The 11682-nt window shown below is 40.8% G+C and overlaps 1 protein-coding gene across 1 annotated transcript; it reads right to left on the bottom strand.

The window, feature by feature from the left end:
* Window positions 1-401: 401 nt before the first annotated feature.
* On the bottom strand, window positions 402-3424 carry LOC110534540 (claudin-1). The gene is made up of 4 exons (XM_021619544.2): window positions 2943-3424; window positions 2400-2564; window positions 2052-2142; window positions 402-1416 (listed from the first exon to the last, which is right to left on the bottom strand). The coding sequence occupies exons 1-4, from the start codon at window positions 3160-3162 to the stop codon at window positions 1239-1241; spliced, it is 654 nt and encodes a 217-aa protein (XP_021475219.2). The 5' UTR covers window positions 3163-3424; the 3' UTR covers window positions 402-1238.
* Between the last annotated feature and the right edge of the window lie 8258 nt (window positions 3425-11682).

Genomic DNA, 11682 nt, shown 5'->3' with positions numbered 1-11682 from the left:
TAAGTGTCTTTGAACGGGGTATGGTAGTAGGTTATAAGTGTCTTTGAACGGGGTATGGTAGTAGGTTATAAGTGTCTTTGAACGGGGTATGGTAGTAGATTATAAGTGTCTTTGAACGGGGTATGGTAGTAGATTATAAGTGTCTTTGAACAAGCTATGGTAGTAGATTATAAGTGTCTTTGAACGGGGTATGGTAGTAGATTATAAGTGTCTTTGAATGGGGTATGGTAGTAGATTATAAGTGTCTTTGAACGGGGTATGGTAGTAGGTTATAAGTGTCTTTGAACGGGGTATGGTAGTAGGTTATAGAAACCTGAAAGAGTCAAATAGAAGAAAAGCAAGAGAAACTGTAAAAAGTACATAATTTGAAGGCTGTAAAACACAACACACATTCAGTAGTATCTTTATCTAATGAAGTATCTTTATGCAAATTCATCTTGATAATAATAACAGCAGATTTATGACAAGTTTACCATATATAGCACATGATCAAGTACTAAATTAAGGGAATATTGCAGTACAGTAGACTCTAAAGTGCACGTTTCAAATGTACAAATTTGAAGAAATTTGAAGAAATAAAGTTTCTTGTCATGTGCAATCTGTGCCATAGGTGAACCATACATTCCCTTGGTGAAAAGTGAAAATCATTTAAATGGAAGGTGTATTCTAATCTGTTGGCCACAACAGAACACAATCAGACACAGTTCAATCAAGCTGATATTTATGGAAGCTTACTCTGCAGTAGAGTTGCACAGTTCCAGTAACATTACCAGAATTCCTAGCTTTCCCAGAAGCCCTTGTTAGGGGATTCCAGATTTCCTGCTTATTCCCATCTGTACATTTTGAGAGTCATAGGATTACTACTCTGCAACACTGTACATTGGTGATGGTATATAATGAAATGGTAGCTACATTGGCGATATTTGAACATTCCTTTAGTGGAGGCACTTGACATGAGGTTGAAAACAGAGATATGGCAGGTGTTGCACATCATGACCACAGCCAACCGTCTTCACACATCCAAACACAATTCATTAGAAAAATACTTTCATGGAGCACACAGACCTCCCAAATGAACTCTCACAATCATAATGTAGGCGAGTCACACACAGTAGAGTACTTGAGTAACTTCACATATTCTGCTCTACTGTAGTCCTTCAGTGTGAGTAGTAGGCTCTCTGGTTTAAGCCTCAACGAATTGAGCTTCTTAGGGCGTCCTCTAGGCATAGTGTGGCCCATTAAACATAGTGGGTGCCAGGCCTGGTGCCAGGAATGACTTTGGGTTGGGTGAAGGATGAGACTGAGCGTGAGCCCTGGGGACAACTCCACAGATACCTGCAGCCCAGGAGAAATCCGCCCACCACAGAGCAGATACCTGCACCCCAGCTCACCAGCACAGCGTTGCCAAACTCAAACCTATCGGTTTAAAAAAGAAACACAAAATAACACACCCCGTCAACACCACAGAATGTAGTCCACATCAGCTGCAAAACACAGATTATAAACTGGGTGGTTCGAGCCCTGAATTCTGATTGACTGACAGCCGTGGTATATCAGACCATATACCACGGGTCTGACAAATGTATTTTTACTGTTCTAATTACGGTGGTAACCAGTTTATAATAGCAGTAAGGCTCCTCGGGGGGTTGTGGTATATAGCCAATATACCACGGCTAAGGGCTGTATCTAGACACTCCACAATGCGTTGCGTCGTGCCTAAGAACAGCCCTTAGCCGTGGTATATTGGACATAGACTAGACCCCCTCGTCCCTTATTGCTTAAATAAACTAAACTTAAACTTAAATAAACTAAAAATAAACTTCAAAATTTAAATAACAATTTTATATAAATTGCACTACAGCCAGGTGTAGTTTCTTAGCTTGTACAACAAATTGCACCCTATTCCCTATTTTGTCCCCTTCTTTTGACTAGATCCACCCTATGGGTCCTTGGTCAAAGGTAGTGCATTCATAAGGCTCAGCCTAAAGACTATTACAATTCTTAACACACAGAGTTGTGGATGATTCTGCTACCGTGCTACTCGACAGTACCTGTTATGTAAGGAAGTAGGTGAGTCTGAGAATACAAAGGACCGGATGATGGCGTTGGCAAACCAGGAGGTTACCGATATGGCCAGAACACCTACAGAGAAGAGCAATATTAGAACATCTTATTACACACTATTTCATATCAGCTTCTCTCACTCAACCTAGAGTTAAAACTATCAGCATTTTCATTGGTAAAAGCAGCATTTTGGGCTATGGTACAGAGCTGTACGCTATGTTATGTAGTATCAGATGGGACCATTTTTGGCATTTCACAATGTAGCATTTACTGTTCAGAGCTAAATCAATAAAAAACAACTTTCATTACTGATATGATAATGTAGCCGACTGTACCTGCAATGATGAAGAGGAATCCTCCAACAATGGCTACTCTATCCTTCTGCTTTTCATCCTCCTCCAGGCACCGAGTGCATCTCATCCCCAGCGTGGCTACCAGCACCCCAATGGCTGACAACAGGACACTGAGGATCATCACCACTCGGGTGGTCAGAATCTCCGCTATACGCACAGGGCAAATGTCAAAGGCCAACGCATACTCTCAACACTCAGTCGGACATACACTAAGATTGAATATGGCTACATTGAACACATCCATATCAAAATCACAAGTCATTGTGAAACTTACTGAGAGAAAGAACATAGACACTGGAACAGTGTGTGAACAAGTATGATTTGTAATAATAAATGGTTGTAGTCATCTGTTTCAATTATCAACATGTATTGTGTATTATTAGGCTTATTTGTATATTTTCATTGTAATCGGACATCAACAAGTAGCCTACCATTATATTCAGCTATATTGTGCCTGCTCTGAAGGTGAGTGACCACTAGTGATCGAATAGTGGGTGATGATGGCAGACACTAAGGAAAACTTACCTGGCAGGTGAAAGAGTGACTTGTAATTGACGCACATCGTGTGTCTTGTGGCGTCGACGGTGCATGACATCCATAAGCCCAGGTACGTTTCCTTTGATGTTACCGTGCTCTCTGTGTAAGAGTGCCTTTTCCACTCCACCATAGTGGTGGCAATCACTGAGCCAACAAGACCGATCAAAGCAAGAGCATAACCGGGAAGTTGAACCGCAGAGCTCGTCATGGTATTCCGATGATATGGTATGGTAGAGATGATGTTTGATAATAAAGGCTACTAAAATGGGAGTTGATGAAAAAAGACAAAATACATGAACAGTGGAAAATCTAATCTTTAAATTGTTGAAATGTCCTTGATTCTCAATGTCTGTTAAATCTATTGAAGCAAACCGAACTCCGTTAAAGTCTAATTCCTGCCGCGTTGTGGACCGTTATCTCGTACTCTCAGCGTTGCGCCTGTGTTCAGTGAGTAGTGCATCCACTCTTGGCTATTTAAACCGTCTGCGGGACAATTCTCGAGCGCATACTAGTGGTTATACATAGATCGATTACTATGAAAAGCTCAGCACTCTCATAATGGGTGTGATAGTCTTTTCCTCTATCATTCATGCCCTGTTTAATTATGTTTTAAAGAACTACGTGAAAATCAACTGAGACAAATTTATTCCACGGCACAAAACTAAAGCTGTGATGTGTATTAATCTGCTATAGTCACTCACATCCTACTTGTGATAATTGTGTTTTATTAATTTCATTACAATATATTCACATTAGATGGCCTTCCACATAATTTATATGTATGTATATGTATGAGCTGTTAAATGAGTTTGCTTATCATTCCTTTTTTCCAACCCATATGAAAATCAAACCCTTGGTGATTTTTCCCCAGTTTGACACAAAATCCAAACCAGTTTTAAATCCAACCAATGCAGTTGATTTTAGGCCTATGTAATGGGCTTACATTTTCAGGATTGTCAGGTTTTGTATGCAATTTGTATTTAAAACTAACGTAAACTCACCCCATTCCATACAAATGTGCGCAACCGCAACATTCAAACGAGGCTACAAAGAAAACTAATGGGACTGTAGCAACTGTGTTGACGTCAAAATCTGGGTGTGAACTAGGTTTCTGTTAAAGCGTTGATCGACATGGTAAAGGCTCTATAGTATTGGAGAAAAGTTGAAAAAACTGACCCTCCGTTACATCTTGACGTGTCATGTCGTAACGTACAGCATGCATAAAGCAACTATTTCTGTCTTACAATCTCTCTCCACCAGGTGTAGCACTTCTATCATCCTTTAAAAACAAGAAATGGACAGTGACAAGGGTAAGGGGGGATACCTAGTAATTTTTTTCGTCATCATTACATGTGATTATCATTCTCAAAGCCACTGTTTACTTCTAAGATCACTTTAGCACCGTTATTCAAATACGACACAAACCTTCAAATAGGTATGTAATGACACAATATATAAACCATTTATAGTGTTTTATTTACATTTTAGAGGCGATAAGATGATGTTGGACAGACCGAGTGAAAAAAGCTATTTTCCCACACAACATCTCTCCTTCTCACTATCACGCATTAGTTTCGCTTCCCCACCCGCCATTTTTAAAAAGACCCGACGGGGCTCATTGCCTTCTTGAATTATACAGAAATGGGCAGCGTTCAGGTCATGTAATTGATTCTGTTGGAAAGGGGAGAAATTGTGCTTTACAATGGTATTGACATTACAGTTGATCTGGAAGTATGACGTTTTGGGGGCGCTAAGATAAGGGCAATTGCACAGACCCAGGCGATGTATGAGTTTAAGTGAGTTTACGTTAGCCATGTTTACTGTATTTAAATGTTTCACAAACACATACTAAACACAGTTTATGTTTACATACAATGCATTCAGAAAGTATTCAGACCCCTTGACTTTTTCCATATTTTGTTACGTTACAGCCTTATTCTAAAATGTATTAAATCGTCTCCCCACCCTCATCAATCTACACACAATACCCCATAATGACATAGCAAAAACCTTTTGTAATGAACTTTTGCAAAATGTTATATATATATATATATATATATATATATATATATATATATAACCTGAAACATCACATTTACATACAGTGCATTCGGAAAGTATTCAGACACCTTGACTTTTTCCACATTTTGTTACGTTACAGCCTTATTCGAAAATGTACAAATCTACACACAATACCCCATAATGACAAAGTGAAAACAGGTTTTTAGATTTTTTTGCAAATGAATAAAAAACATAAAACATAAATACCTTATTTACATAAGTATTCAGACCCTTTGCTATGGGACACAAAATTGAGCTCAGGTGCACCCAGGTGCATCCATTGATCATCCTTGAGATGTTTCTACAACTGTGGTAAATTCAATTGATTGGACATGATTTGGAAAGGCACAAACCTGTGTATATAAGGTCCCACAGTTGACAGTGCACGTCAGAGCAAAAACCAAGCCATGAGGTCGGAGGATTTGTCCATGGAGCTCCTAGACAGGATTGTGTCAAGGCACAGATCTGGGGAAGGGAACTAAAATGTCTGCAGCATTGAAGGTCCCAAAGAACACAGTGCTTTCCATCATTCTTAAATTAGAAGAAGTTTGGAACCACCAAAACTCTTCCTAGAGCTGGCCTTCCGGCCAAACTGAGCAATCGGAGGAGAATGGCCTTGGTCAGGGAGGTGACCAAGAACCCGATGGTCACTCTGATAGAGTTCCTCTGTGGAGATGGGAGAACCTTCCAGAAGGACAACCAACTCGGCAGCACTCCACCAATCAGTCCTTTATGGCAGAGTGACGAGACGAAAGTCACTCCTCAGTAAAAGGCACCTGACAGTCCGCATGGAGTTTGCCAAAAAAGCGCCTAAAGACTCTCAGGGCATGAGAAACACGATTCTCTGGTCGGGTGAAACCAAAACTGAACTCCTTGGCCTGAATGCCAAGCGTCACGTCTGGAGGAAACCTGGCACCATCCCTACGGTGAAGAATGGTGGTGGCAGAATTATGCTGGGGGATGTTTTTCAGTGGCAGGGACTGGGTGACTAGTCAGGATCAAGGGAAAGGTGAACAGAGCAAAGTGCAGAGAGATCCTTGATGGAAACCTGCTCCAGAGTGCTCAGGACCTCAGACTGGAGCAAACGTTCACCTAACAACAGGACAACGACCCTAAGCACTGTCGTGTCTTTGGCTATGCTGGATGTCACGACTTCTACAGAAGGTAACTCCTCTCCCTGTTCGGGCGGCGCTCGGCGTCGCCGGTCTACTAGCCGCTACCGATCCCTTTTTCTTTTTCTGGTTGTTTTGTCTGTGTTCCTTTTCACACCTGGTTTTCAATTGCTTTGATTTCTGTGGGTATATAGGGCACCTGTTACCTGCCGTAATTCGTGCAGGATTAGATTTGTGTGTATTGCGCTCGATTGTATTTGATGTTTGTTGTTTTTTCGCTATTACGCACGTGTATGTAAAGTGTCAGAACTGTGTTTGTTCCTCCGTGCGTTTGCACGAGTTTCTGAGTATTCGAGAGCGTAGTTTTGGGATTTTTGTCTGTGCCGTTTTTTAGTGGTGGACTATATTATTAAACACGCTTCTCAGACATCCCTGCTCTCCTGCGCCTGACTCCTACACCTCTCACCAAGACGCATGTTATCACACTGGATTAAGTGATATGACATGCTATTCTATAAAATCATTTATCCGTAATTAATATCACCTGATTGAGCTAATCATGTAAATGTAATTAACTAGAGTCAGGCACCACAAAATAATATTTATAGAGCTGTTATCTTCCGAATAAACTCTTAAAGACCTAGTAATATTTTACGTCAATAGCAGTCAGTATCAATCATTATCTTCATTCAGTCTCATCGGAAAGTTGTAAATTCTTGTTTAGCTGCACGAACCCTGGCTAACAATTTGAATCAGCAATACAAAATTGGGTTTAATTATTTATTTACTAAATACCTAACTAATTATACATACACATAATTAAATCATAACTTGATTACAAATTACGTTATAAAGGAAAACGTCCCTAGCGGACAAAACAGCTATGACAGCTTGTTACACAAAGGAAAAGGGATGGGTTTGAGTGAAAGAGCGGGAAGACTAAGGGACACAGGGAGAAGCTGTGCTATCGTAAATACAGTATCTGATGCATTCTAAATTACCGCCCATTTGGAAAAGGAAAATGCAATAAATATTTACTCTGAGCTGCGCTTCGGTAGGTTGGTGGTAGATGGAAGGCCGTGTTGCCAAACGAGTCCTTTGAAGAATGTCTCTGATTGTCAGTTGGATACGTTGTAGTAACGTCGTTGGGTGATAGACGGGATATTCTGTCTGTTCCTTCCTAACCCTCGTTGCATCTGCTGTTGCTAACTCAACGGCTAGGAGGTATCACTTCTGTAGTGAATAAGAGTTCAAAGTTCATACCATTCACAACCAAAGCTCACCCTGATGTTAGCTTCATTCTGTAGTTATTATCTGAACCATTCTGACATCGGTCCGTCGTCCTACATCCTCGGAACAGGAGGTTATATTGTCGTCAAGGGCTTATATAGGAAGGGAGAGGAGGGCGTGTTTGAAATGTTTTACAGCCCATGTCCCTTCACAGGGGCGAGCCACTGATTGAGCAGAGCCCTGTCTTATGAAAACCCAAATCTCACATTTTAGAAGCTAAAATCACATTTCATACCATCACGAATAATTTCATATTCAAACATTTAAATTGAACAACAATTCCATGTGAATCCAAAAACTCTGTGTAGACTTTCCACTGTAGAGTTTGTCATCTTATCATTGATGAGACTGTCTCAGATGACAACCGAACTGACATCATATTCATTAAGTACCACCGCATATGTTCAATTGGTCGCATTACCAGAATATAGTTCATTTCCCCCCACCTTCTGATGTTCCCAGAATCTCTATGTTAACCAATGGTTTTGCAAATGTAATCAGTAGGGTAGAGAGAGGAAAAGGGGGAAAGAGGTATTAATGACTGTCATAAACCTACCCCCCAGGCCAACGTCATGACAGCACACAGCCAAGACAACGTAGGAGTGGCTTAGGGAAAAGTCTCTGAATGTCCTTGAGTGGCCCAGCCAGAGCCCGGACTTGAACCTGATCGAACATCTCTAGAGTGACCTGAAAATAGCTATGCAGCAACGCTCCCCATCCAACCTGACATAGGCTAAGAAGATCTGCAGAGAAGAATGGGAGAAACTCCTCAATTACAGGTGTGCCAAGCTTGCAGCATCATACCCAAGAAGACTCGAGGCTGTAATCGCTGCCAAAGGTGCTTCAACAAAGTACCGTTTTTAGACAAGTTGAGTATCTGGAGCATCAGCATTTGTGGGTTCAAATACAGGCTCAAAATGGCCAGAAACAAAGATCTTTCTTTTGAAACTCGTCAGTCTATAGTCTTGATCTGAGAAATGAAGGCTATTCCATGTGAGAAATTGCCAAGAAACTGAAGATCTCGTACAACACTGTGTACTACTCCCATCACAGAACAGCGCAAACTGGCCCTAACCAGAATAGAAAGAGGAGAGGGAGGCCCGGGTGCACAACTGAGCAAGAGGACAACTACATTAGAGTGTCTAGTTTGAGAAACATACGCCTCACAAGTCCTCAACTGGCACCTTCCTTAATTAGTACCTGCAAAACACCAGTCTCATTGTCAACGGTGAAGAGGCGACTCCAGGATGCTGGCCTTCTAGGCAGAGTTCCTCTGTCCAGTCTCAACATCAACGGTGAAGAGGCGACTCCAGGATGCTGGCCTTCTAGGCAGAGTTCCTCTGTCCAGTGTCTGTGTTCTTTTGCCTATTTTAATCTTTTTATTTTTATTGGCCAGTCTGAGATATGGATTTTTCTTTGCTACTCTACCTAGAAGGCCAGCATCCCGGAGTCACCTCTTCACTCTTCACTAAAGCTATGTATACTCACCAGATGTAGCGATCATAATATAATAGACATATTTAGAAAAAACTAATTCCAAAGACCGGACCTAAAGTTGTGTATAAACGATAATACAAGAGGTTTTGCAATGATTCCTATGTCGAAGAAGTGAAAAATATTTGTTGTTCTGATGTGTGTTATGAGGAACAACCTGACACTACACTTGAAACATTTATGAAACTGCTTATTCTGTTGCTGATATTTTATTTAACTAGACAAGTCAGTTAAGAGTAAATTCTTATTTACAATGACAGCCTACCACGGACGACACTGAGCCAATTGTGCGTCGCCCTACGGTACTCCCAATCACGGCCGGTTGTGATACAGCCTGGAATTGATCCAGGGTCTGTAGTGATGCCTCTAGCACTGAGATGCAGTGTCTTAGTCCGCTGCGCCACTTAGGAGTCACTTGATAGGCATGCACCCATCAAGAAACGTATTGTTGGAACTGCCAAATCCCCATGGAGAGATGATGAATTGTAAAACTGCATGGATGAGAGAGATGAGGCAAAGAGAATAGCAAATAAGTCTGACAACATAGCAGACTGGCAAAAATACAGTACATTTAGAAATCACGTAACTAAACTAAACAAAAATAAGAAGGAACTTTACTGTGGAACATAGATAAATGATATAAAGAACAATTGTAAAAAGTTCTGGAGTACTTTAAATGAAATTCAAGGCATAAAAGCAAACTCGGCACCATCCTTCTTTGAGGCAAATGGCTTGTTTATATCAAAACCCTTTGATATTGCCAACCAGTTTAATCACTTTTTTGTTGACAAGATTAGCAGACTTACGCATGACATGCAAACAACAAATGCTGAGCCTTCATATTCATGCATAATGAACCAAATAAGGAAAGACAAGCACTGTAGTTTTAAGTTCAGCAAAGTGGCTGTGGAAGAGATGAAAAAAGACTAGAGGACAGTGTGTACCCTCACACGTGGAGGATGGCAAAGGTTATTGAAGAATGTGGCGATTGAGCAAGTTAAGGAGACTTAATTGCTGAGTGTAACCCTAGAAAGCAAGCTGTCATGGTCAAAACATATAGGCTCAATGGCTGTTAAATGGGAACAGATCTGTCCGTGACAGGGCGTTGCTCTGCCTTCTTGACATCTCAGTCGACCAGACAGGTTCTACAGGCCCTAGTTTTGTCGTACTTGGAATACTGCCCAGCTGTGTGGTCAAGTGCGGCAAAGATGAACTTAGGTAAATTGCAGTTGGTGGTCCAGAACAAAGCAGCATGTATTTCACTTAGATGTACACGGAGGGAATGTGTCAGTAACAGGCATGTCAATCTCTCCTGGTTCAAAGTTGAGGAGAGATTGACTGCATCACTATTGGTCTTTGTGCGAGGTATTGATGTGTTGAAGGTATCGAACTACCTGTTTAAGCAGTTGGCACACAGTTCGGACACTCGTTGGTACAACACAAGACATGCAACCAGAGGTCTCTTCACAGTCCCCAGGTCCAGAACGGAGGCTGGGAAACGCACAGTATTAAATAGAGCCGTGACTACATGGAACTCTGCCAGTGGAGGAAACTCAAGCTAGAAATAAAACCATATTAAAACATGTATCAAAAAATACCTTACTGCACAAAGGGGACTGTGTAGAGACAAAGCCATTTTATGTATGTTGTACTGTAATTTACACTGTGCTATGTATTATTTATAAGCCGTTGGGGGAGGCGAGGTGGTGCTAAGCTGACATATGGAATTGTTTTAAGATGGTCATACTATGGATCATTTAGCTATTTGATTTTGAAATTTAGGACCTCATTAGGTCTCCAAAAAAATATAAACATTTGAAAAAATATAGATTTTGGCCTTTACTACTAAAGCCCATTTAACCATATTGAGTAACACATTTATAAATTGCAAAAACTACAGTAAAAAAAAAAAGCATAATAAACAAGGTTTGTCAGTCCTAAATCTAGGAGATATAAAAAAAAACTCAGGAAATATCTTATTTACATAACTATTCATACCCTTTGCTATGAGACTCGAAATTGACCTTAGATGCTTCCTGTTTCCATTGATCATCCTTGAGATGTTTCTTCAACTTGATTGGAGTCCACCTGTGGTAAATTCAAATTATTGGACATGATTTGGAAAGGCACACACCCACACACTGTCTATATAAGATCCCACAGTTGACAGTGCATGTCAGAGTAAAAACCAAGTCATGAGGTCGAAGGAATTGTGTCGAGGCACAGATCTGGGGATGGGTACAAAAAACATTTCTGCAGCATTGAAGGTCCCCAAGAACACAGTGGCCTCAGTAGCATGGGGAAATTAGATACTCCATTGTTTGGCCCAAGTCCATACTGATTTTCACTGAAGTATAGGCCAGCATCCTCATCATGATGTGTCCGGGGGTCCGCATCATGTTCAGAATATGACAATGGATAATTAGAGCAGAATTATTGTCCCTTGAGCAGTTGTATTCATAATCATAATACAGTCCCACTCTGACATAGAGACACCATTTACATTCAAGGTGATGAGCTGTAGCTAAAGCTCGTAGGAATCACACAATAGCAAGAAGGTGGAGGAGGGGCACTATGCTGGTCCACCCAGTTCTGATTACTGGAAATGAGGTTTAGTGGGCTAATTAACAAACAATCCTGATTAGATCACACTTAGGACCTGTATTTGTGTGTGTTACAGATATTGAGCTGCATATTATCACAGGTTGGTCACAATTAAAGTAAATTAGAGATGCTGTCTGACATCACTATTTCAGAAGTTCTTCAAGGTA

Source organism: Oncorhynchus mykiss, chromosome 1 (assembly GCF_013265735.2).
Source record: "Oncorhynchus mykiss isolate Arlee chromosome 1, USDA_OmykA_1.1, whole genome shotgun sequence".
NCBI classification, from domain to species: Eukaryota; Metazoa; Chordata; class Actinopteri; order Salmoniformes; family Salmonidae; genus Oncorhynchus; species Oncorhynchus mykiss.
This window is presented reverse-complemented; position numbering and strand designations above follow the sequence as displayed.

Excerpts from the sequence above, each read along its gene's own strand:
- LOC110534540 (XM_021619544.2), bottom strand. The coding sequence starts at position 3,162 with ATGACGAGCTCTGCGGTTCAACTTCCCGGTTATGCTCTTGCTTTGATC. Across the intron at positions 2,565-2,942 it reads GTCACTCTTTCACCTGCCAG|CGGAGATTCTGACCACCCGA; the intron begins GTAAGTTTTCCT and ends CTGTGCGTATAG. Across the intron at positions 1,417-2,051 it reads CCTACTTCCTTACATAACAG|GTTTGAGTTTGGCAACGCTG; the intron begins GTACTGTCGAGT and ends TTAAACCGATAG.